Source organism: Hemitrygon akajei, chromosome 7 (genome assembly GCF_048418815.1).
Source record: "Hemitrygon akajei chromosome 7, sHemAka1.3, whole genome shotgun sequence".
Classification (NCBI taxonomy): Eukaryota; Metazoa; Chordata; class Chondrichthyes; order Myliobatiformes; family Dasyatidae; genus Hemitrygon; species Hemitrygon akajei.
The window spans coordinates 183,591,630-183,619,295 of record NC_133130.1 but is presented as its reverse complement, the minus strand read 5'-3'; the positions used below and the strand labels follow the sequence as shown (position 1 = coordinate 183,619,295).

At 40.7% G+C, this 27,666-nt stretch overlaps 1 protein-coding gene across 1 annotated transcript in view; it reads left to right on the top strand.

The window, feature by feature from the left end:
* Positions 1 to 10,274: 10,274 nt before the first annotated feature.
* Positions 10,275 to 27,666, top strand: part of ubac1 (UBA domain containing 1) — a 49,435-nt gene continuing 32,043 nt past the window's right edge. The window contains exon 1 of the mRNA XM_073052850.1: positions 10,275 to 10,533. Within this exon, the coding sequence (XP_072908951.1) occupies positions 10,396 to 10,533 (138 nt within the window). The 5' untranslated portion in view covers positions 10,275 to 10,395. The remainder of the gene's footprint in view (positions 10,534 to 27,666) is intronic.

Sequence of the window (27,666 nt, the reverse complement as noted above, 5' to 3'; positions counted from 1 at the left end):
TCTTCAAAGCCTGATCAACAGGGAAAATAAAAAGTGTTAGAAAACACCCACATGGTGTTTTTCCAAACTATGGGACAGGTGAGGTGGAACAGGAGGCGCATAAGACTAAACCAATCCTTATCACCAGTACAGGAGACATAAGAGATTGCAGATGTAGGAGCAGCACATAGATGAAAGGTTTCATCCTAAAGTGTCAACTATCCATCTTCCTCATAGATGCTGCCGAGTTCCTCCAGTGTTTTGTGTGTTGCTATCAGCTATATTGTTGGTTAATGCTGCTCATGTCTCACAAGATGGAAAAACATGAATACCACTGTGCTAAATTAGCTATACATGCTTGTGTTGCTATTTGTGGTTCACTTCTCATAAATTCAGAGCACAACGGATTGTATAAACATGTCGACGAAATCAATATCATGGAATTTCCCCCCAAAAAAATCATATCATATTTGCATCATCTGATAATGCCTGAACCCTGCAGACCTGCCAACAGGCTCAATGTTAGTCATTGGATCTAGATCAGTGAACAGTCAACTGGTCACCATGCAGAAAATCTAGTATCATCACAAATCATCTCAGATTTTCTGCATGATGATGAAATAACTACTGGACCTGATGAAGATCCAGTGTTCTTTCCTCTTGCTTAAAATGATAGGCTGTATTTAGGCTGCATGTGAATGTAAAAAGAAATCTATAAAGATCTTGAGAACACAAATTTGGAAGCCATTATTTAGGGACAGTATTTGTCATTGATGTAACTCTAAATGACAGTTTGGGCACTTTTTGAGAAAGAAGTGAAAGATAGAGATGTTTGCAGCTGAGAGTATAGGGGAAAACTTGAAGCCTTGAACCATCAAATGGCCACTACTTCCCAATGGGGAATTCACAAAAAAAGTCTTTAACCAGAGAGTGCTTAGAATGGAACACTCAATGCCAAGGGAAATGTTTGAGGTGAACATCATAATTGTCCCTTAAATCTCATTATTTACATGAGAGAGCAAGAAATGTAGATGCATTGACAGGATAAGTCAGGGTGAGGAGAGGTTCATTTGGAGCATATACAGTTCCACTTAGCAAACCATGATTTGTTTCTTTAATGTTCTGGGTAACTGCATGAGCAGGATGTGAGGCTCCTATTGCCATAAGAGTACAAAGGACTCATTTTGACGTTAAATACCTCTCAAGATACACTGATTGCATTTTGACCATTTCTGTTGCTAACCAAAGAGGAAATGCACAGAACCAGAAGACTCCTTGGTGGAAAGAAAAGAATGAGTGGGCCTGTACACATGGCATCTCCTGTACATTTCTCCTTGCATCATCATACGTTGCCTCACTCTGGAGAGGTATCTTTGAGTTGACATCAACAGGAAGAACTCAAACCCAGACAGGTCATGACACCATTGTACATTGATCAAGCTTCCAATTCTAAATAAGAGCTTATGCATTGGATCACAAGCCTTATCTGCTGCACAAAAGTGTAAAGCTTTCAATGAATGTTTGTGGGCAAGGTCAAATAGCCAACAGCTCATCATTCATTCTCTGTAAACTTGAACTGATAGAAAATTTTGCTACTTATGCCTTTACTTGCATGGTCTATTCTCTCATCATCCTTATCCACAGTGATACAAAATTCAATGTAATTTTACATAATAAAACTCAAATGCTGTGGTTTTTAATAATAAAATGAAATGGGGATTTGTTGAAGGTATATGTTAATTCATCTAAATTAACAGATCCATCAGCTTCTGTTAAGAGTAGAACTGAAAATTTTTGCCTAAAGACTGTTCTAATCAATTTGAGAGTTTGTAAATTGCTATGTGCATATTTGAGAGAATACTTCAGAAATTAATACTCAGTAATATGCTGTTTCAAGTGAACAAGATTAGTTCATATTTATACCATGCTTTTGAAAAAGAGAAAGCAACATTCCGAGGTGCTTCATGTGAATGGGGTTTGGCAAATTTGACAGCAAGCAGTATAATCAGAGATTTGAACAAAATAATATGTTTTAAGGAGCATCTTAAGGGGGAAAGAGCTGTAGAAATAAAAGAGGTTTAGGGAGGGATTTCCAAAGTTTATTGTGTAGCTAGATTGTTAGGTGCTGACTGATTAAAATTGGGAGCAGTCAGATGTTACATATTGTAGACAGATTGCTATTCAAACCACCTGAAAGCCTCAGACTGCTTAACATAGTCCAAGTAATTCTCATAATTGATGAGAGTGGAAACAGCATTGACAGTGCTTATTCCTCAACATAAATGGCTGGTGATGGGGGTCTGTTCAACTAAAGCCATTGAATATGTGACTGTAATGTTTCAGAACACACTAGCATTATCGTGGGCCAAGCTTTACATATTTAATTTGTGCTTTGTGTTTTTTATTATGTGTTCTTTTAGTAATGTGGACTTCTATTCTTTGAAATGAAGGTGTGTCTATTTCAGGCTCAAGCTGCAGTGTGTGAATACAAGCCCATCTTTGAGATGACTGGCATCTATCCATCTACTGGTTCCCTCCTTCCTCCCAACAGCTGTCTTTCTACAGGCAAACATGGAAACCATTTTGCACATATCAGAATGCCTCACAGCCACACTGGATGGCCAGTTTAGCTACTTCCAGTGGAATTGATTGAAGGAGAAACATTTGAGGAGTTGACCCGGATCTGTTTTGCTTAATCAGAGTCTATTCTAATTGAGTAACACATACAAAGTGCTGGAGGAACTCAGCAGTTCAGTCAGCATCTATGGCAAGGAATAAACAGTGGTTTTGGGCCAAAACACTTCATCAGGACCATGATGAGCTTCACTGTCCCTGAGGAGCTGCGCCTCATACCCTGCAGGAAATTAATCGGACAATGTGCTGAAGACCCCGCATGGGGACAATAGTGGGAGATATAATCAGATTCTCACAGCTTCGTTTTGGAACCCCTCAACAACTACCCCCAACTCAGTTCTAACGTTTTGCTCTATTCGCCTCTGCACGCAGTATTATACCAATAATAACAGATTTGACAGATTCGTAAACATTGTCAACAAATCATTCTCCGACAAACTCACAGATGCTGTTGAGAGTTACTGATGATAATTTAATAAAGGTCTTGATAATAAATGTATTTTGAGTTTGAAAGAGACATTTGCAGGTCGCCGGCGCCCACTGACATTCCATGTTTTGGCACCCAACTTGAGCTAGGTTCTTGCACGAGGGTACCTTTCATCAACACCCCGTTAACGAAAATAGTTTTCATTCCGATGTAAGACTAGCGTTAACCATAGTTCTCACCTCGTATTCGATGTACTGCTTCCTCCATTCTGGCGTTAGATGCGCCGACAGATGTTCCGCAAACTTCATTGCTGTCAAAAACTCCGAGCTTGAGGATGTTCCAGGGAAACATAACAGGAGCGAAAGAAAAAGATGAAGCAACCAAACTAGCCCACTGCCTTATGAATGCTTGGTGTTTAACCCGGCGACAGATACGGCAATAAAAGTTAACATGTATATTTATTTTGCACAACGCTTAATTATGGTGAAGTACGAGCAGATCCCTGACACCTTTCCCTGGCTTCAGGCGTCTCGCTAACAGAAACAGTATCACTACCTATCAATAAATAATTGAGCGCTCTACTAACAGGAAGGGAGGGCGGGAGGGGGATATAGCAAACACAGCACTGTCAAAAAAACACGCTGTTTCAAAGTAACTTTCGCTTCTTTTAGTAAACTACAGATAAGTGGGTTGTGCATAATGATTTTGGTGCATTGTGCATAGAGGGTTGAATCATGAGGTGAGGTGGGATTGACTTGGTTTTCATTCCATTCAGAAGATTAAGGGGAGAAGTCCCTCTCACCCGCACATGAAAAATGAGTCCCACGCACAGCTCTGATGACAATGGAGCTAAATGTACAACTGAGAGCGCACACACCTTCAGAGTTGACAAACTATGTTGAGTATCTTCCCCTGGCTCTAAGGAGAGCGGGTCTGATTTGATCTTGATGATCTTAATCTGGAGAACAGTTTCCTTTTCAGTTCTGATGAAAGTTCCTGGACCTGAAAGCCGGTGTCTCTCTTTACAACATTCTCTGTTCCTGTCCTAGTTTGGTGTATGTAGAAAGAGGGCGTATAATCCTAAAATTAGAACAAGGGGTGATGAAAGGTGTAGTATAAACCTATAATTCTCTTAAGATGCATCTACAGTTGGAAGCTTGTGTGATGGGAGCTGCTCTTCTAAATGGGCTCACTATGGTGTCAGCCAATCTTCTACCAAAATTAAAGCAGGATCAAATTTCCAGTAGAAATCTGACTCCATTGTCTCCATAGAAACCAACTCCCCCACCAGATATATTAATTCTTCTGTAATGGGAGAACCATTGGTGCTCCCCAGGACCACCTATAAATTGACTGTCTAAGAAAAAGGAATAAGCATTTAGTTGTTAAACTTAGTACGGAAATAATATTATTATTCACAATAAATAATGAATACATTGCAAGATTCACAGACAAAACTAACAATATATTACAGTACATAAAACTACCCAGAAACGTTGACTGTCCATAGATTCTGCCTGACCTGCAGAATCCCTCCAGCATTAAGTCATTTGCCTTTTTTTTGTTGTATTTCTCAATGATTAAGCTTTTGGGAACCTCTGGAAGTTTCAGGTCAGTTGAGAGCTCCACCAAGCTGTTAATGTTGTTGACTTGGTGATGATTATGCAGGTCAACATCAGAGATAGCTGATTAGGTTTCTCTTGTCCATTGTTATTTTCTGTCCGGTATGTGGCATAAATTGGGACTTGGTGGGTCACATCCCAAGCCTTAATGTTGTCCCAGTGTTGCTGCTCGCAGGCATTACTCATCTCATTTCTGGAGAAGTTACAAACTGAACATTTTGAAATCATTGGCAAAGATCCCCATCTTAACAGTCAGTGGATTTGTCACAACTATTATAAATAAAACAATCCATGGCTGCAGGCAAGAACAGGAAAGAGTGGAGACAAATAGATTGTTCAGAGAGCTGTGAGCAACAACCAGCCAGGTGGGCACCTGTGCTGTATGAATTTTTAGTTCATAATGACATGGTAATACAACAGTAAGTCAGAGACTGGCTGTCTTGTGGCAATCAACTCTCTATCTGATTCTCCAAAACATTTTCACTGCAATTGATGAGAGTATTGGAGTAGTCTCTCACCTGCCTGGATAACTGCAGCTCCAGAACACTCAAAGGAAAATGCCATCGAGGACCAAGCTACTTGACGTGGAATCAATACTGGCCTTGCCAGATCCCGTAATTTAAAAAAAAGAACTGTAGCAGATTTTCTCCCTTTTCTTACAACAGAGATGCTGGTGATGATGACATTGGAATCTGGAGAAAAACAATAAAATGCCAGAGGAACTCTGTGGGTCATTCACCTGGACTGGTGAAGGGTGTTGACCCAAAGCATCAACTATTCATTTTCCTCCACAGATGCTGCCTGACCCATTGAAATCCTTCAGCATCTTGGTCTTTGATGATGATGATGATGTTGGAGCTGGGAAGACCTTGGGTAGCACAAGGTGAATTTTGGAAAGAGAGGCTGAGGCAAATTTTTGCACCTCATTTAACTGATTACAAGGTTGTACCCTGTCTTTTTACGCTTTTCAGTGCCACTTTATAAGTATCACTATTTTCTTGAAGCATCTCAGTAATGCTGTATAAACAGAGCTTGTCTCCTTTAGTCAGTTCATTCCAGACAGTTTCATTGTTGGTAGACCTGTTATTTCTTAACACAGCTGAAGTTTGGATAGATACATGGATGAGAGGGATATAGAATGCAAGTGGATGGAACTAGGCAGAAGATCAAGTTGGCATGGACTAGATGGACCAAAGGGCCTGTTTCTGTGCTTCAGTGCTCTGTGATTGTATGACTCTAACATTTCTGTTATTGTCTCACCCTCACACCCTTTCTCAATAGTTATATCTTTATTCCTGCCCAATGTCTCCACCTTTGTCTCTCCTTCCTCTTTCAATGTTTCCTTTGGCAATTGTACTGCAAAGTGATTTGGCAAGCTATTTCATCTCACTGTCACCAACATACATGAATTGCCCCATCATATCTTTGATGTACTTCCTAACTGCAAAAGAAAGCTAATTCTTGTGGGATTAGAGTAACATGTATCTTAAACCCAGCAGAATTCATTCTTGAATAACATTAAGAAAACTCTTGGGATCTTACAAGTCCAGAAACCTTCATGATAGTCTATAATTTTTGGTTTTACCTCATAAATTACCAAGAAAATAAAAATAAAAGACTTGTATCCCACAGCACTATTCAAGACATGAGAGAATCCTAGAACAGGTTATGTTAATTTCCGGTCTGGCTACAATTGTAACACTACTTTCTGCGCACACACAGAAATGACTCACAAGCCACAACGAGACAATAAAACATGGAGACACAGGCGGATACTGGAGTATGGAGCGACAAGCAATCTGCTGTAGGAACTGAACAGCATCTATGTCGACAATTGATCTATGTAAATGTGTGAACAGCATCTATGTTGATAATTCTGGTTGAAATCCTGCATCAGGACATTCTGTGAAGATAAACCTTGGCCAGGAAACCATGGAAGAATCCATTGTTGTTCCTTTGGATCATTCATGCCCACCTACGTGAGCTGATGAGTAAATTGGCTTACTGTTTTTATTAAATGAGAGCAGTGCATCAGTATACCATCCTACATCTAAACTCATCCCTTGATTCTGGAGGCATAAATTCAGATTTGAATTTATGATCTACTCCAGTACCATAGTAATCAGATTACTGTAACTCGATCATACAAAATGCATTGCTCATGCAGCTCTACTTGTGCCTGGTATCAATATTCCTTCTGCATGCAGAATAATCAGCACTGCCCGCTCTTCTTACTGCCATCAAGAAGAAGGTACAGGAGCTTTAGGACTCACACCACCAGCTTCAGAAACAGTTATTGCCCCTCAACCATCAGACTCTACTGAAAAAAAAGAGGATAACTCTACTGAACTTCACTTGCCCCATCATTGAAATGTTCCCACAATCTATGGACTCGCTTTCAAGGACTCTTCATCTCATGTTCTCAATATTTATTCCTTAGTATTATTATTTCTTTCTTTTTTTATTTGTACAGTTTTTTGGCTTTTGCACACTGGATGAACGCCCAAGTTAGTGTGGTCTTTCGTTGATTCTACTATGGTTATTATTCTATTATGGATTAATTGAGTATGCCTGCAAGACAATGAATTTCACAGTTGTATATGGTGACATACATGCACTTTGATGATAAATTTACTTTGAAAGGGATCCCAGCACAAATGTTTCTGCAGAATGAATGGGATGAACTCCATTTTGTTTCCTTTGTTGCCAGGAGAATTTTGATGAATCCCTTAATTACAAAACACATCCTAAATTTGTTTTGTCCATTCTCAGCTGAAGAGCTGCACTGACAATTTGGGCACTTATTCTCCTTGAAGAAGTGGCAGTGAACCACCTTCTTTTGAAGTGTTACAGTTCATCTCACATTGCTGTTGGCTGGGCTTCCTGGATCTTAAATCAAGAAACTATGGAAGAATGAAGGAATTTTTCCAGGCTGGGATGAAGTGTAACTTGGTGGGAAACATAATGAGATTGTCTTTCCATTCACATAACTGACTTTCTATCTTTTAGTGGAGGATGCTACAGGTTTGTGGAGGAGCTGTAGTGTATTTTAGTAAATAGAGGACCAATATCATGCAATGGTTTATGAAAAATTTCTTTTGATATTCTTTGCTTCAAGTGTTTGCTCCATGTCTACTTCAGCAGTGCTATTTTTGTGTTAGATACCGATTATGTTGCCATGTGCAAATCTTGCTGGGAAAGTAAAACAAAAACAAAGGTTTGTGTTGGTGCCGGTAGCCTGAGTAAAGACTGCTCTCTGCTGGCCTGGAAGCACTTGCATCAGGAGATATCTTGAACCCAGCCTTCCAATTCCCTAAAATTGCATTTTTACATTGCCAGTTTCAGTGTTTTTAAAATTCATGCAGCTAAGAAGCATGCACATATTCCTTCCATGAGCTTTGGAAATTTTAACTTTCTATGGTAGATCTCTCCACCTGATAATCCCTTGCCACAATGTAGCTTGAAAAAAAGTCTGGTTTGGGAGCCTGGTGTTAGAAATAGAGAGGACATGTCCTGCCCATTGGATCCAAACAACTGCAGTTGGGCCTCAGGGTTGGGGTTGTTGGCCTGGGAGAGGATGCTGCTACTGAAACCTATCCTGCCAGTTGAATCAGAGGATTTTTTGGACTAGCTTGCCCAGTACTCTGAGCTACCACTGAGGGTAGTCCATGCTTGAACAGCATAGTGAAGCCAGGGATTATTGCAGCTCAGCAATATGAGATTGTGTCATTTCTGAAGGCTGCATTGCTCTCATCCTAATGACTAGCTTAGTGCATGGATGCATCAAGCTGTAGAACTGAAGTACTCAAGTGATTCTGTGTTGGGAAGGGTAGACCTGGACTCTTTGCCTCACAATATTCCATACAGTTGGACATTGCCACACCACCTATCATTGTAATATTGTGGATTCTGATTTGTTTTGATAGAGGAAAAAGAAACCGTTTCCTGTGGCACGCACAGATTTCAGGTGATTTAAGAAAGACAAGAAAATTACAAGAGATGGTCCAGATGAAGGATCCATAGATTTCCTTCACTGATGCTGCCTAACCGTGTGAGTTCCTGCAAAACTTTTCCTGCTGCTTACAATAGGCATTCATTGGCTGGACGGAATTTGAACAAATATTTGCAGGGGAAATGTTCAGGAGTATAAGGAAAATGCAGTGGAGTGGAAGTAAGTGGGAGTGTAGGCAAGCACTGGAAATGAAATGCCTAGTAAGCACGGAGAGCACTCTAACTGTTTGCATCATAGCCTGGTATGGAGGCTCCAATGTGCAGGTTTCAGAGGGTGTAGACTTATCCAGCTCTGTCAAGGGTACCAGCCTCCTCACCACTGAGGATAACTGAGGGTGTCTCAAGAAGGCGGCATTGATCATTAAAGACACTCACCATTTGAGACATGCCCTCTTTTCAATACTTCCACTGGGGGTTAAGATCAGGAGCCTAAAGGCCCACAATCAGCATCTTTCTCCCTGCCATCGGATATTTGAATAGTACATGAATCATTGATTACTATCTTGCTATGCCTCTTTTGCATTGTTCATTTATTTTTGGTAACTTAAAGTAAATTTTATGTCTTGCACTGTACTGAGGCTGCAAAACAACACATTTCATGGCATATGTCAGTGATAACAAACTTCATTCTGATTCAGTTTCTCCGCACTGAGACATTGGTACTTCTGTGGATGTACCGTGGAGAGCATTCAGATAGGCTGCATATGGGTGGGGGGGGGGAGGGGGCTACTGCACAGAACTGGAAAAAGTGTCAGAAAGTTGTAAAGTTATTCAGCTCCATCTAGGGCACTAGCTTCTGTAGTATCCAAGACATCTTCAAGAAGTGGTGCCTCAGAAAGGCGATGCCCATTGTTAAGGATCTCCATCGCCCAGAGCATGCCCTCTTCTCATTGTTACCATCAGGAAGGAGATATAGAAACCTGAAGGCACACACAGCGATTCAGGAACAGCTTCTTCTCCAATTCCTAAATGGACATTGAATCCATGAACACTATCTTACTTTTTAATACATTATTTCTGTTTTGCTCTACTTTTAATTTAACTATTTAATATACATATATGTATACTTATTGTAATTAGTTTAGTTATTTTTTTTCTTTCTATATTATCATATATTGCATTGCACTGCTGCTGCTAAGCTAACAGGTGATAATAAACCTGATTCTGTTTTTGCTCGAATTTTAATCTATTCAATATACATATACTGTAATTGGAGAAGCACCTGATGAAGGGTCTCGGCCCGAAACGTCGACAGTGCTTCTCCTTATAGATGCTGCCTGGCCAGCTGTGTTCCCCCAGCATTTTGTGTGTTGTTTGAATTTCCAGCATCTGCAGATTTCCTCGTATATACTGTAATTGATTGATTTTTTTCCTTCTTCTTCTATATTATGTGTTGTATGGAACTGCTGCTGCTAAGTTAACAAATTTCACGATACATGCCGGTGATAATAAACCTGGTTCTAATTCTAAATACAGGACAGTAGTTCTATCCCCAACCAGAAGGAACTACAGTAACCATAATCCATTGCATGACGTGCGTCTGCGCACTAGGTGAAGACAAAGAGACCTGCCCCCTCCCCCCGGGAGCGGGTGAGAGGTGAAAGGTCGCACTGGTCTCTGAGCCTGTGGGCGGAGGGACGGTGAGAAGGTCGGGCGTGGCCTGGAGGTGCCGGACGACTTTGAAAGGCCGTTTGAATAAAGTCGGCGGTAGCGGCCGGGCCCATGTTTGTGCAAGAGGAGAAGATCTTTGCGGGGAAGGTGGTGCGGCTCCACATCTGCACCATGGAGGGGGCCGAGTGGGTGGAGGAGGTGACCGAGGACACAGGGATCGAGAAGCTCAAGGAGAGCTGCCTGAAACAAGTAAGCCAGGCCTGGGATAGTCCTGCCCCGCGGGCCCAGGGGGTGGGGGCAAGGCACGGCTGCCCTGTACTAGGAGAGGGATGATCTGCCCTGGTGGGAAGTCGGTGCCATGCGGTGTGTTGGTGGTGGGGGCTTGTGATTCCCGCCCAGAGCGCTAAGGGGTAATGGGGAGGGGGGTTGATTTCTGTCTGGCCAGAGCGTTTTTTGGGGGTGGGACTGGAAGATGCTCCTTGCCCAGAGCGTTTGGGGGAGCCAATATCTGCCTTCAGCGTTTAGGAGGTGGGGAGAGGTGGACCCTACCTAAAGCATTTTGTGGGGTTGGGGTGGGGGTGGTTCCTTCCCAGAGTGTATGGGGAGGAGGGAGCGGTGATCCTTGTCGGGGTGTTTGGGGTGCTGGGAGGGAGTTGAGCACTGCTGGGGTGTTTGGGAAATGGGAACTACTGCCCTCGTGGTTTCAGTGGTTGTATCATTGCCTGCCTTTCGTAGGTCGGGGCCCTTGTCCTGCCCCTTCATCCACCTCCTTCCAAAATACTGTTTTGTTCCGTTATTAAATCACTGAGGCTTTACTATCAGCACTTCATCTTCAATGCTCCCAGTGAACCTTGCTTAGGACGTTGGCATCTTTGCAGTTTGCGTGATTTATTTCATGTGTCCTTTGGCAGTGACTGCATTCCATAAATAAATGTACTAAGCCATCTGAATTCTATCTCTACTGCGTACATGGTGTAACTTTTAAAGTAGTTTCCCCATTTATCCACTAATTTAACTCCCTGCTAATCACAGGACAATTTACCATGACCAGTTAACCTACTAACCAGTACGTCTTTGGACTGTGGGAAGAAACCCGGAGCACTGGGAGGAACCTACACATTTGCTTCAGAGGACACTGGAATTAAATTCCAAACTCCGATACTCCGAGCTGTATTTGCATCACGCTATTGATTCAGGAAACGTTCCTGAACACATTTCACAAATTCCATCCTATCCAGGCCCTTGTCACGTGAGGTTTTTTTTACCCTTGAACTCTCCCTTTTTGATTCTATTACAGTTGAAGTTTTATAAGTTTTCAATGTTGTGTAGTCCAAAGCAGGCTTATTTCTAGTCCTGACGTTTAAAAACTTATTGTACATGATACTATAAGTGGACTGTCTTTTCCTCTCCTCAACTGGATTCTAATCTGTGCACAGTCTGCTTTTTAATGGTAAATAGGCTTTTTCATTGGCTGTTTAAAGATCTAAGTGTTGATTTTGGCCTGTTGCTAGCCTGAGTCAGAAGATTGTGGATTCATGTCCTAGTCTGGATATGTGAATACTTAATCTTCATTAGTTACTTCAGTGCAGAATTTGAAGTGCCTTGATGTTGGAACTGCTCTCTTTAAAGTGCCCCATCTGTTAAAGGTTTGCTTGGCACAAGACCTGACCAATCACTATCCCCCAGCTAGCTAAAAATAAGTTCTGGAAATCATTCTCATTTCAATCTGTGGGACTTCACTCTGCCTGAGCTGGCTGCAGAGTTTGCTTGCATAACAATAGTGAACACAATTTATCTTTTCTTTGTAGGGCAGGTGCTTTGGAGCTGCAGAGATGGCTGGTGTTCTACAAATGCAAGCATTTTCTTTTAACTTAAAAAAACATGCAGTTTAGACAAATTATTATGGATTTATTTGACAGGGTCATAAATTTATTAGCACATATTTGCTTGAGATGCTTCAAAGTCCCATCATTTATGAAGGTGGTTATTGCAAACTAGACTAATTATGTAGAAGATGCTCAAAAAAAGTGGTGCCTAGCTTTGAAGGAGTTGATGTCAGTCCTTAAAAGCTATGATCTTTGTTGAAAATTATTTTCAGCTGGTTGTTTGCATTATTAAATTATGAAGTGTTTCTTATCAGCAGCTTTTGGATTTTGGTTCCAGTAAATTCTTGATTTGGATTAAAAGTTTGTCTTTTGCTCAGTTTTTTTAAAAGTTTGGGTTTCTTCTTTCACTTGTGCCCTGGCAATTACTAACTGCCAAAAATAGATGAACTCAGAGTGCAGTGTCCAGCTGTTGGAAATGCTCTGCACTAGCAGCTTAATGCAAAGTTAGATCACTTTATGTTAAAATCATAATGATCAGTTCTTGTCACTAGTGAAGTGAAATAATATTTTAAAATCTTCATTTTGATTATTCCTTTAATTTGCTGTATATGTTTTTTTCATCTCACTGTTTATTATGGAAGTGGCCTTTTCAGATTTAACATCATGATTATGAAGTCTGATCAGCACAGACGTGATGCGCTGATTGTCCTCTTTGGCTGTTAATTTTCCAAGCAAAAGGAATTTTTCAATTCTATACAGTGTAACTGAATTTGCAGCCCAGAAGAAGGGCAATTTGCATTGCAAAGATCATCTATATCCATTTGTACATCTTGTAATTTCCCCAATGTGCTTCTAAAAAAATGTGTATACCAGTGTTACATAGTTATGACAACTTCCCAAATTTAAGTAAATAGTAGGACAAGATTCTTGGATTTGATCGAATTGACTGTGAAGAATTAAGTCAATGAATAATTCCTGCATCCTGGCTTTGAATGAAGACATTTGTCTGATCACTTACACATTTCTGAGACCTCAGGTCTGATGTTTGCAAGAAAGAGTGTATTTGTGAAAGTATGATCCTGCTAGATTGGATGTCAGATTATTTGCCAACATTATGCATAAATGAGGAATCTTAAATTTGTATTTATTCTGCATCCTTTTGAATTAGTGCATCCTTTATTTTAAAAAATCCAGGTCACCATCAGGCACAATAACTTGGTTGCTAACTACAAGCCAGAGTAGTTAATAATCACCCAGACTTGTGCATAAAAACATGTTACACACACAAAATGCTGGAGGAACTCAGCAAGCCAGGCAGCATCATTGGATTTCCAACATCTCTAGATTTTGTCATGTTTGAGACAAAAACATGTTAGTTCAGTTTTCAATTGGAAGAATAGCTAAATGGGAGAAAACCCACAAATTAAGATGGAAGCATTTGCTTTATATTGTTAGAATGTGTGTGTGAATTATTTACCAATGTTGGAAGGAAGAATGATATCCCAGTGTTAAAGGATTGGAAAAGGTGGAATGTTTTATAGGCATGTAGATTACTGTCACTGTGAAAGCAATGGTGTTTGTGTGAAAATGAGTTCTGGCTCTCACTTTCCTGTGATGTCAGAAAGAAATTGGAAGTGCATACTTGGATGAAGATATGTCTGGGACATTTTGTAGTTGCAACCTTGTCCACTGAGTTTGCACCTTCAATTTCTTTCTGAGTAAGTTGGATCATCTAAAGGAACAAAGCCTAGAAAAATGCAAAAGACATGGATTATGATTTTTGGAAGAGAACTTTCTAATATGTCTAGAAAAGTGCCTGGGATCAAACAGCATGCAACGATTCTTTATTCTGGCTCATCTGCTAGCGTCATTGATCAGAATCCAGTTAGATGCAGACAGTGGAAGAAATGTTCAGTTTTCTTTTAATAAATTGGTTCCTTTTTTAAAAATACTGTTTCTCTTTCAGTGCTGTACCTAAGTTTTGAGGTTTTTAGCAATGACAGTTTTGTTGAGAGTAGCACAAGGGTATTTGAGTTTGTCTCTTGACGTAGTTGTTTGAGTACCCCAGGGATTCACGAAATGAATAGATGTCCAATTTGCTCCAGAACTTGTTTTCCATTTTACTTGTATCTTACTGTCCAAATCAATATGTTAATTCGGTAATGTACGTGCCATTGGCAAAGCCAGAAGCTGAGTTTAGCCCACAGGAATGGTATGCACATTGTTCCTGTCTCTGGCTATAGCTGGTTATTCTTGGCCAGACAAAATATTTGATTCTGGTTCAAACGTGTTGATTTCGCCATCATTAATGTGCTGCCAGCCAGTGCATGTTATTTTTAAACTTGGGAAAGCTGTGTATGATATTTGATAGATGAAATCTACTGCTGTGTTGGCCAGTTGGTAGTTGTATTCCAGAAGACTGTTTTAAAAGATGAACTGAAAACAAACTTATCAAGGCCAAATTTATTTTGTTTGTATGTGTTTTATTACTTCTATCTCCCTTCCTTTACCCAGTTTTTACTTGAAGCTATTTTGCCTGTACCTTTACCTGCATGTTATTTATTTCATGTTGCTGGTTTCAAAATTCCTCTCTTTGTACTTCCAATCCTCTTTTCTAATTTCATAACCAAACAGTTGTCATTCTGCTATCTACAGAAATATTTGTATAAGCCCCACAAGGAAATTGAAATCTGACTGCCATGCCAAGTACATTGTACATTCCAAGATATTAGATTCAAATTTATTTATTCATTTTATATCAAAAAGCGCTATTTGCATTAACAACCAACACATCTGAGGGTGTTGACATTCCAGTGTCAACATAGCATAGCCACAATGCTTGGCCGAACAATACAGAAAACGACAAACAACAAAACAACAAAGACCCATTCCAGCCTCCCTTTCACCCACTCGCAGACATTGGGCTTTGACTTCCTTTACTCAGATTCACAGACTCTTGGGGTTCCATCTAATGAGCCTCAACTTTCGGACTTCTGATTTGACCCTTGGGCCTCAATTCTTGGCATTGATGCAGAGGACCTGCTGATCACCGAGCACTAGGCTTTGAATTCTGAACTTGCAATGGTAAAACCCTGAACACTAGGCCTGAAACTGGGGCCACACTAATTGGTGAGCCCAGAGGGTGCATGGGACTCATTCTTCCTACCCACAACTTGCTAACTTGGGGGGTGGGGGGTGCTGTGCAGGCGTGGGAGCACCAGTGCTCATCGACTGGCTAAACATCCTGGCCTGGTCTGTGAATGCCCCCTGTATACGTTGCTGGCCTTCCAACACAAAGTGGAGACTATAACTCCAGCCTGACCTCTGATTCCCCATATCCCTGTCTCTAAATCCCAACCTGATCCCTAACACTCCTGTCCCTAAAATAGTCTCTACGAACCTAATGAAAATCTTTAAAAAAACACTAAATCTGAGCTGCAACTCAATGGAAGTCACAGCATAGCACCATTAAAATAAACATGCTAACTAAAACTAATTTTCTTATCATTGCTGGTGGTGATGCCTGTCCCTTTACTGCATCTTTTCCCATCTGGTCATATTTTCCACTACCTAACACATACTAGCTTTTGTGGAAGTGATCTAATCCTTATTACTGAAATCCATTATTATCACTGGTTCAGAATCCTGGATTTTTCCTATAGTTAGAGCTGGTATTTCCAGCAATTCCCATGAATTTATGTAAAGATACAAGAAAGATATTTGGAGTATTGTGAGTAGTTTCAGGCCCCATATCTAAGAAAGGATGTGCTGGCATTGGAGAGGGTCCAGAGGAGATTTGAGAATGATCTTGGTAATGAAAGGGTTAATGGATGAGGAGTGTTTGATGGCCCTTGGCCTGTATTCGCTGGAGTTTAGAAGAATGAGGGTCGATCTCATTGAAGCCTTTTGAATATTGAAAGTCTCAGGGGGAGAATGTTTCCAGTAGAGGGAGAGTCCAGGATCAGAGGGCACAACCTCAGAAGAACAGAGATTAGGAGGAATCCATTACCATCTGCGGCTTTGGGTATGTTTAAAGCAGAGGCAATTAATTAGTAAAGACATCAAATGTTATGGGGAGAATGCAGGAATAGGTCCACTTCTCTACTCTTTCTACACCTGTGACTATGTGGCTAGGCACAGATCAAATTCCATCTATGAATCTTCTGATGACACAATTATTGTTGGCAGAATTTCAGATGGAGTACAGGAACAAGATATACCAGCTATTTGAATAGTACCACAGCAACAACCTTGCACTCAATCTCAGTAAGATCAAAGAACTGATTGTAGACTTTCAGAAATGGCATGATGAGGGAACATGCACACACCAGTCTTCGTGGAGAGATCAGAAGTGGAAAGAGTGAGCAATTTCAAGTTCCCCAGTGTCAGTATCTCTGAGGATCCATCTTGGGTCCAACATATCAATGCAGCTATACAGAAGGCACGACAGTGGCTATGTTTCATTAGGTGTTTGAGGAGGTTTGGTATGTCACCAAAGACACTCTCAAATTTCTACAGTTTACTGTGGAATTGAATTGATTTATTTCTTACATCTTTCACGTACACAAGGAGTAAAAATCTTTACATTACGTCTCCATCTAAATGTGCAATGTGCAATCATAGTAATTTATAATAAATAGAACAGATAATCTAATAAAGAGTACACTCAAATCAGCTGGAGTTAATCAGTCTGATGGCTCAGTGGAAGAAGCTGTCCTGGAGCCTTTTGGTCTTGGCTTTTATGCTGCGTTACTGTTTCTCGGATGGTAGCAGCTGCAATAGATGGTGGTTGGGTTGACTCGGGTCCCCAATGATCCTATGGGCCCTTTTTACACGACTGTCCTTGTAAATGTCCTGAATCATGGGAAGTTCACAACTACAGATGCGCTGGGCTGTCTGCACCATTCTATGCAGAGTCCTGCATTTAAGGGAGGTACAGCTCCCATACCAGGCAGTGATGCAGCCAGTCAGGATGCTCTCAATTGTGCCCCTGTAGAAAGTTCTTAGTATTTGGGGGCCCATACCAATCTTCCTGAACTGTCTGAGGTGAAAGGGCTGCTGTTGTGCCTTTTTCACCACACATCTGGTGTGTACAAACCATGTGAGGTCCTCGGTGATGCAGATGCTGAGGAACTTGAAGTTGCTTACCCTCTCAACTCGAGATCCATTGATAGGGGTTAGGCCGTCTCCATTCCTTCTGTAATCCACAACTAGCTCCTTTGTTTTTTGCAACATTGGGGGAGAGGTTGTTTTCTTGACACCAATGTGTCAGAGAGATGCTTTCTTCCCTGTAGGCCACCTTGTTATTGTTTGAGATAAGGCCAATCAATGTAGTGTCATCGGCAAATTTAATTAGCAGATTAGAGCTGTGTGTGGCTACACAATCATGGGTATACAGGGAGTAAAGAAGGGGACTCAGTACAGAGCTCTGAGGGGCTCCTGTATTGAGAGTCAGAGGGACAGAGGTGAGGGAGCCCACTCTTACCACCTGCTGGCGATCTGACAGGAAGTCCCGGACCTAGCTGCACAAGGTAGGGTGAAGGCCGAGGTCACTGAGCTTCTTGTCAAGCCTGGATGGAACTATGGTGTTGAATGTTGATCTGTAGTCCAAGAACAGCATTCTCACATAGCATCCTTCTTCTCCAGATGTGCATTCTAACTGGCTGCATCACCGTCTGGTATGGGGAGGGGGCTACTGCACAGGATCAAAATAAGCTGCAGAGAATGATAAACTTAACTGGCTTCATCATGGGGACTAGTCTCCATAGTATCCAAGACGCCTTCAAGGAATGATGCTTCAAAGGTGGCATCCATCATTAAGGATCCCCATCATGCAGGACATGACTTGTTCTCATTGCTTACCATCAGGAAGGAGGTATAGGAGCTGAAGGTACACACTGGATTCAGGAACCGCTTCTTCCCCATTACCGTCAGATTCCTGAATGGACATTGAAAATTAAAAAAATTTTTGGACTAATTTAATTTAACTATATAAAAACATTATGTAGAAATTCATCACACTCAAAATGCTGGTGGAACGCAGCAGGCCAGACAGCATCTATAGGAAGAAGTACAGTCACGTTTCCAGAAACGTCAACTGTACTTCCTATAGATGCTGCCTGGCCTGCTGTGTTCCACCAGCATTTTGTGTGTGTTGCTTGAATTTCCAGCATCTGCAAATTTCCTTGTGCTTATGTAGAAATTCATGTTTTTTTTCTCTATTATTACGTATTGTACTGCTGCCACAAAGACAACAAATGACACCACACGTACTAGTAATATTAAACCTGATTCAGAATGGGGTTGAGAGGGAAAATAAATCAGCCACAATCGGACGGTAGAGCAGATTTGATAGATCAAAATAACTTAATTCTGCTCATATGCCTTATGATCTAATGTACCCTAAACTTGTTTATCCCTATGTTATCTGACTTGACAGATCTCTTAAGTGCATTGGGGTCCTGCTCCTCGCCTAAGCTACTTTCTACTATCTGATAAATCAAGTGGCATTTTAAAATTTGCTTATGAAGCAATGTCACATCTGGAAGTTAATCTCCAGGTGTTCTGTCACTTGGAATCAATAAACATGGTTAGAACATTAACTATCCACAGAAAAATAATCATCAGCCCTTCCATATCATTCCTGCAAACTGTTTTATGTGTTGTAGCCTAGATATCACACGAGGAATAATCCCTTGTGTGACATCCAGGCTAGAGCAAATATATCAGAATGCCTTTCTTTTTAAAAAATTCCCTCCACCATTATTGGTAATTTCTTAATTGGTTAAAACTTTGCATTGAGTGTTTGCTTGTCTTTTCCATTAATGTTCTCCAAGTCCATTATGTTATAGATGTTGAGTGTTTACAAGTTAAATTTCTACATCTTTAAGCTGCAGGTCTTTTAAAATCTGCATTTTAATTGTTATTTGGAGAAACTACATAATTTGGTTATGCTATTGGTGTGAGAAGTGTTTGCTGAGATGCAGTAGATTTTTTGGCCCTCAATCTCATGTCTTGATTAAATTGGTACTGTATTTTTGAATTGTCAATTATTTTTCATGTGGTTGTGCTTTTACTGGGTGTTGTTCATTAATAGATTGAGGCCACAGACCTTCCAGTAAGTAATATTCAGAACTTTTGAGATCCGTATTGTGTAGGGCCCTCAATCTCATGGCTTGATTAGGTTGGTATTTTTGCATTGTTAGTTACTCTTAGGCTGGTTGTGCTTTTACTGAGTGTACCTAGAATTCAGTGTTGAAGGAATTTATTCTTGGCTTGGAGTGGTTGGAAAATGGTTCCCATTGGTATCCCATTGAAGTGATCTTTTTGCAACAGCTTCCTTGATTCATTTAACTGTCATAGTGTGGTGACTTCATAAATAAGTGTGATACTACCTTGCTGGCTGTATACACATACATTTCCACTAGGGGATGCTGGAAACTGGTTTACTAAGGCCAGAAAATCGAAGTAGCATCTAATAATAGCATCTTACTACTTATCCATTAACTCTGCAGCACAATATTTTACTTCCTGTTATCTTGCACACGGGTGCTATTTTTCAACACTAATCTGAAAAATACTCTTGTGAAATTATGATTTATCATAATGTACAATGTCATAATAGAATTATTATTTAATTCCAAGAATATTGTGGGAGAAAAATCTTTCCAAATTTGTGAGCTTTCTACTTTTTATTAAACAACAGTATGTTTGTAGAATAAGAAGTTGGAGTTTGCAGTTTTGTTGAAATGTGCTGGACGGCATCATAAGAGTTTTGATCTGCAGTATAAAGTCCTTAAGCTTGTATAAAATTTACTGCTCTGGAAAATGGTAGTTCGTGTCAGTGTCATGATGTTGTTAGGCTTTGGAAATTTGTGTGAAAAAGTGATACTCCATTCACAAAGTAGCTCTTACACTCAGCTTGAACTACCGTAGATTCCGGATTATAAGCCGCTACTTTTTTCCCACGCTTTGAACACTGCGGACTTTACTACGGTGCGGCTAATGCATGGTTTTTTTTCATGCCGCCAAAAACATTTTGCCTCGTAACAGTAGACCAATAAAATTGATGAGTAGTTCACAGAGGTCCAATGAAATTGTACGATAAATCAAGCGCACTTTCGCAATTAAATTATTGTAAATCAGTCATTTGTACTCACCCTCATCAACATGGAAAACACTCGAAGAAAAGCATTGTACTGCCTTTATGGCAGTTATTTAGTTTATAATATTTTCGCTTAGTAATTCATTTGTTAGTATTTTCTAGTTAAAGTTAGAAGTGTTTTAAGTATATTTGTTTTCTGTACTACATCCCGGGATGCTATGACGTCACATCCGGTTTCGCCGCGTATTGTGGGGAAAATACCGGTTTGCGATAAACGGAAAGGAGGGGGCAAGCGCATTAGACCCGCGCGAGAACGCTGTAAACATATGATGCAGCTTTTAAGTTAAAGGCGATCAATAACTTTTCCTGGTAGGCTGCAGTATATATTTTTTTACCAGTCGTTAGGAGATACTGGAATGTTGTTCGTGCGCTGTTCAGTAAAAAAGTATACACAACGTAATTTGTGTGTTACCGATACGTATGTATATTTAAAAGTAGCCGTGTTACAGGCACGGTTCGAAAAAAAGCATTTGCAATATGTATTTGTTTATGTTACCATACGGATTTAATTAAAAGTTAAAAAATCCTCACGTGTAATATCTTTCTGTGTAAATATCTCATATTACAACGTGGGACACCTGCGGCTTAAAATCCGGTGCGGCTTGTACAAGTACAAAATTGATTTTCTTTCTAAAATTAGAGCCTGCGGCTTTTAATCAGGTGCGCTCTGTAGTCCGGAATCTATGGTAATTGGCCAGAACACATTCCTGCATTGTCTTTAAGTTAGAAAAATACACCATACCATTGACAAATAAAATATGACACCAAGCCACAAAAGATGTTGGAACAGATTGGGACAGATCAAAAGCTTAATTGACAAGGCAGTTTTAAGATCATAAGATACAGAAGCAGAATTAGGCCATTTGGCTCATCAAGTCTGCTCTGCCATTTCATCATGGTTGATCCAATTTTTCCCTCAGCCCAAATCATCTGCCTTCTCCCCATATCCTTTCATGTCCCGAGCAATCAAGAATCTATCAACCTCTGCCTTAAATATACGTAAAGACTTGGCCTCCACAGCTGTCTGTGGCAAAGAATTCCACAGATTAACCACTCTCTGGCTAATAAAATATCACCTCATCTCCATTCTAAAAGGATGCCCTTCTATTCTGAGGTTGTGCCTTCTAGTCTTAGACTCTCCCATCATAGGAAACCTCCTCTCCACATACACTCATCAAGGTCTTTCACCATTCGATAGGTTTCAATGAGGGTCACCATTCTTCGGATATCTAGTGAATACAGGCCCAGAGCCATCAAATGCCCTTCATATGATGAGCCATTCTATCCTGGAATTATGTTCATGAATCTCCTTTGAACCCTCTCCAGTTTCAGCATATCCTTTATAAGATAAGCGGCCCAAAACTGCTCACAATATTCCAAGTGAGGCATCACCAGTGCTTTATAAATCTCAATATTACATCCTTGCTTTTATATTTTAGTCCTCTTGAAATGAATGTTAGTATCGCATTTGCCTTCCTCACCACAGACTGAACCTGTGCAAGGGAATCCTGCACAAGGACTCACAAGTCCTTTTGTGCCTCAGTTTTTTTGTATTTTCTCTCCATTTAAAAATTGTCAACCCTTTCATTTCTTCCACCAAAGTGCATGACCATACACTTCCCAACACTGTATTCCACCTGTCATTTCTTTGTCCTTTCTCCGAATCTAAGTTTTCTGTAGCTTCTATACTTCCTCAGAACTATCTGCTCCTCCTCCTATGTTCATATTGTGTGCAAACTTTGCAACAAAGCCAATAATTCCATCATCCAAATCATTGACATATAAAAAGAATCAGTCCCAACACTGACCCATTCTTTGCCTCCTGCCAATCAGCCACTGCTTTATCCATGTTAGAACCTTTCCTGTAATACCATGGGATCGTAGCATGTTAAGCAGCTTCAGGTGTGTCATCTCGTCAAAGGCCTTCTGAAAATCCAAGTACACAACATTAACTGATTTATTTATTTACTTTCTCTATTCTGCTTGTTATTTTTTTCAAAGAATTCCAACAGATCTGTCAGGCAAGATTTTCCCTTGAGGAAACCATCCAGACTACAGCCTATTATGTGCCTCCAAGTACCCTGAGACCTCATCCTTAATAATCGATTCTCAACATCTTCCCAACCACTGAAGTCAGTCTAACTGGCCTATAACACACACAAAATGCTGGTGGAATGCAGCAGGCCAGGCAGCATCTATAGGAAGAAGTACAGTTGACGTTTCGGGCCGAGACCCTTCGTCAGGCCTATAGTTTCCTTTCTTCTGCCTCTCTCCCTTCGTGAAGAGTGGAGTGACATTTGCAATTTTCCAATCTTCTGGAAACATTACAGAATCTAGTGATACTTGAAAGATCATTACTAATCCCTCCATAATCTATTCAACCACCTCTTTCAGAACCTTGGAGAGTACACGTTTGGTGCAGGTGACATAGCTACCTTCAGACCTTTCAGTTTCCTAAGAACCTTCTCCCTAGTAATGGTAACTTCACACACTTGATCACCCTTGACACCTGGAATTTTCACCATACTGCTAGTGTCCTCCACAGTTAAGAGGCACAGCTGATTTTTTTTATTTGTGATCATATATAAGGTGCTACATTGCATAGAGAAATGAAATCTGAAGCACTACTTAAGGAGAAGATGAAGAGCATTAGTCATGAAGAAATGCAAGGATGGTATTAGAGGTTCCTCTCAGAGTAGAATGAGTCTGAAGGTGTGATGAAAGTTGTGATGCTATAGGCTCTTGTAAGTGAACTAAAAAAGTTCATTCATTTACATCTAGTTTAAAGAAACTTGTTAATATTAATGGGGGTCTGTTGGCTGCACCCCTTCCTCTTCTTTCTTCTTGGTCATCATGAAATTAAAATTTACCAGAATAATGCAGCTAGCCTTACTGAATCATGTTTTGGGAAGGCATTCGAGAGAGAAGAGAAATGTATTAGTAATTGGGGGTAGTATAGTTGGGAATAGACACAATTTTCTTTTGCAAAGTTCAGGACATGTCATCTGACCTCCAGAGGAAAGATCCAATTATCATGGTCCACTTGGGTACCAACGACATTGGAAGAACAAGGAAAGAGCTTCTGCTGAGGGAACTTGAACGGCTCAAGACTAAACTAAAACACAGAACTAAAAGGTAATAATATCCAGATTCACACACAAGATGCTGGTGGAACGCAGCAGGCCAGGCAGCATCTATAGGGAGAAGCGCTGTTGACGTTTCGGGCCGAGACCCTTCGTCAGGACTAACGAAGGGTCTCGGCCCAAAACGTCAACAGCGCTTCTCCCTATAGATGCTGCCTGGCCTGCTGCGTTCCACCAGCATTTTGTGTGTGTTGCTTGAATTTCTAGCATCTGCAGATTTCCTCGTGTTTTCCTTTTAATCTCCAGATTGTTACCTGAGCCATGCACAAGTTGACACAGAGTTAGTAAGAACAGAGAATTAAATATGTTGTTCAAGGATGGGCATGGGAGAAATTGGCTTGATTTTGTAGGACATTGGCACCAGTATTAGAGAAGGAGGGAGGAGCTTTTCTGATAGGACAGGCTCCATCTGGGGCCAGAGTCTTGGCGAAATGCTTAACTGGGGCTCTGCACAGAATCTAGGTAAAGGGCTGGAGAGGAAGGAATCTGATAAGAGATGAGAATGGACCAAAGGAGAAAGGGAAGGAGGAGGGAACCTAGGGTGAGGTGATAAGCAGGTAAGAAGAGGTAAAAGGCCAGAGTGGTGAACAGAAGAAGGAGGGGGGTTTACCAGAAGGAGAAATCGATGTGCATGCCATCAAGTTGGAGGCTAGCCAGATGGAATAAAGGTGTTGCTCCTCCATCCTGAGGGTGGCCTCATCGTAGCCAATTCTTCTGTTCAATTCTCTCAGTAACTTTGTCCATTCCATTGTCTTAACATTACATGTTAGCCCATAACTAGCATTACATCTCAACATTCAAATCCTTCACCTTGATGAATGGTCATGGATTGTGAAGAACCTGATTTATACGTGGATACCCGGGATAATGGAGTCAGCAACTAGGGAATGGACTTAATGGCCAAAAGCTGTGGTGATATCTTTGACCTTGCTGATAGTCAGCTAGAGGAGATTTCTAGTTATTTGAAGACTATGTTTGATGCATTGCCTAATAGTTTACATAATGTGTGAAGCAGAATATGTACAAGAACTATTGCCATAGGAGAGCTTATAAATAAGAAATGGAAGGGGCTGGGGGATAATTTCTTGGCAGAGGCTGGTGACATGTGAACAGAAACTGTTGCAATTGATTTTGGCCTGACTGGATCAATAAGAAAGCAACCAAGTCAAGTGCATTGCTGCCAAATGGATAATTGCAGAGGGGCAGGTGGAAGAAGGTTCATCACTGGTAAAGTCATCCCCACCATTGAGCACATTTACATGAAATGTTGTTGTAGGAAAGCAGCATCCATTGTCCAAGACCCCCACCACCCAGGACAGGCTCGCTTCTCACTGGTGCCATCAGGAACTTCAAACCCACACCACAAGGTTCAGGAACAGTTATCACTCCTCAACCATGAGGCTCTTGAACCAGGGCATATTGCCCCATCATTGAAATGTTCCCACAATCTGTGACCCATTTTTTAAGTACTCTTTTGTCTCATGTTCTCAATATTTATTGCTTATTTATTAATCCTTGTTATTTATTTTTATATTTGCACAGTTTGTTGTCTTCAGCACACTGGTTGAACACCCAAGCTGGTGCAGTCTTTTGTTGATTCCATTATGGTTGTTATTCTGTTAAGAATTTATAGAGTGTGCCCCCAATAAAAGAAAATGAATCTCAGGGTTGTATATGGTGACATGTATGTACTTTGATAATAAATTTATTTTGAACTTAGAAGGTTAGTTTATCAGAATGACAAAATCTTTTGTAACTTTTCTTGTGTGAGTCTTTGGTTAGAAGGATTCAAACTTGTTTCCAGGAAAGAAGATCACAGGTTTGGCAGCCGATAGGACTTTGAAGAAACAGTATTGGAAATGGTCATTGGCAAAAAGACAAGTGCTTTGATTTATTTTGGAGAGAGTTTGTTGATGGTAGATAATGAAGGACTAGTTGAAAAGGGAAGAACCGTGAGCAATGTTAGCTGTTTACTGTTTTAAGGTTATGTTATCTAAATGTTTGGTGTATAGTGCTTGCGTTTCTTTGAAAGGGTGGGGAATCGGTCTCAGAAGAGAAACTGGAACATGAATATTTTTATACACTGACTTTTTTTTAAAAAAGTGACTCCCATTATTGTAACTGGATTAGAACTCTGTCTTCAGTGGAAAAATTAAAACCATGCTTGCCTCTTGAACTGTGCTTAAAGTTGGCCTAATGTTAGCAGTGTCTTAGTCATTACCGTTCTCAGTTGTTTTGGAATCTGACAACTGATGTTTGGAAATACTACTCCACTTACGGTAAAGACACTCTGTTACGTACCCTGTAACTGGGTGTCTAACCAGCAGAGAAAGAAGAATCCGTTGGAGTCTGGTGGTATTATACTAAAGGTGTTTATTAATAAAAATAAGCAAAAACCATATTAATAATGCAAATATACATATAAAACAAGTTAGCAGTAATAAACCTAAAAGTGTAGGAATAATAATAATAAGCAATAATAAACAAGCTCTATCGATGTCTAGGGGTAAATAAATTGTTATAGAAAAGTATAAAGTTCAGTTCAGTTCATGAGTGCTGATGTAGTTATGGTTGTTGTATTGTAATTGTTGGAGAGAGAGAGAGAGCGAGTGAGATGTAACAGCTACAGTCAGGCAAACCTTCCTTTGCTTTCTTAATCCGTCATATCGGTGTGGTCATTCAGTTATAACCTCTCCGTCCTTCTGCTAGACCGTTCTTCTGTGGTGGACTTGTCACTCTGGTATGAGTGGACACACGCACAAGTCCCCACAGGCCATGTTTTTACACTGATAGCCTTACTGACCGACCTCCTGGTTCGGTCTTCGAAGCCCCCACCTCTCTTGTGGGTTCCAACACTCAATCAGTGTCCACTGGCATGACTGGAGGGTGTCTCTCCAGACCTGTCTTTTATCCCTACTCATGGGGACCCAGCTATCCATCACTCCTGAATGACTGTGTCCATCAAATAAGGCCACTCCTTCAGTCCACTGAGGAATGTTTATGAGCAAGCTATTGTCCTTGCAGCGAAACAGTAAATAATTAAAAAAAAGAGTCACAATACAGTTAATCAGCAATTTCCCCCTCTCTCTTAACTGTCGCTGATATTCTTGCCTGTTTTTCTCTCTCTGGAGTGTCTCATGGTCAGCATAACAACAGTAATAGTTCGTGGTTCTCAGGAGTGGGGGTTGGGAATGGTTAACTCTGTACCCCATTGTCCATCAGGTCTGTTCATCACTCATAGCAACTCCAAAGGTGGTGTTAGACATAGGATTCTGGTATACTGAAGTAGCAAAGATGAGGCAATAGCAGTACGTGTTAAAAATTGGATGCAGTCGACCCTCCTTATCCGCGGGGGATTGGTTCCGGGACCCCTCGCAGATACCAAAATTCGCGGATGCTCAAGTCCCTTATTCAAACTGTCTCAATGCGGTGGACCTTAGGACCCAGCGGAACCCCAGACTTTATTTAACCTGTTTCAGTGCAGTGGATTTTAAGACCTGGTGGTAGAGATCTGAATCTGCTGTGTTTCTGTTCGCGAAAATAATCACGATAACGATTGAAAACAAAGTGGAAATAATAAAGCGATCGGAAAGAGGTGAAACGCCATCGGTCATTGGAAAAGCGTTAGGCTACGTCGGTCAACGATCAGAACAATTTTAAAAGTGAGAAAGGCTCTGCCCCGATCAAAGCTACAATTATTTTACTAAGCAACGCAGTGGTTTAATTATTGGGTTTTGGGGTTTGGGGTTTTTGATCCTCCACATCAACCCAGCACGATGGAGAGCGCGCTCGGGGACGATCTGTCCCAAGTCCTGAGAATTTCCGTTCCTGGTGCTGAAACATACGTTCTTAAGTGCTTTATATGCATAGAAAGGTAAAATATATACTATACACTAAGGCAAACGTTTGACTAACTGACGCTAAATAATACTGGATGTACCTGTTCCAACTTAGTTAGTAAGAGAACTTCCAATTTTTTTCAGTCCAAATCTACGATAACCCACGCATATCCTCCCGTATACTTTAAGTCATCTCCAGATTACTTAAAATACCTAATACAATGTAAATGTTATGTAAAGTGGTTGTTATACTGCATTGTTTAGTGAATAATGACAAGAAAAAGAAGTCTGCACATGCTTGAACAACAAGTGCTGGAAGAGCAATTCCGGGTTTTTGCGATTCGCGGTTGATTGAATTCGTGCATGTGGAATTCACGGATAAGGAGGGCCGACTGTATTGATATTTGGAG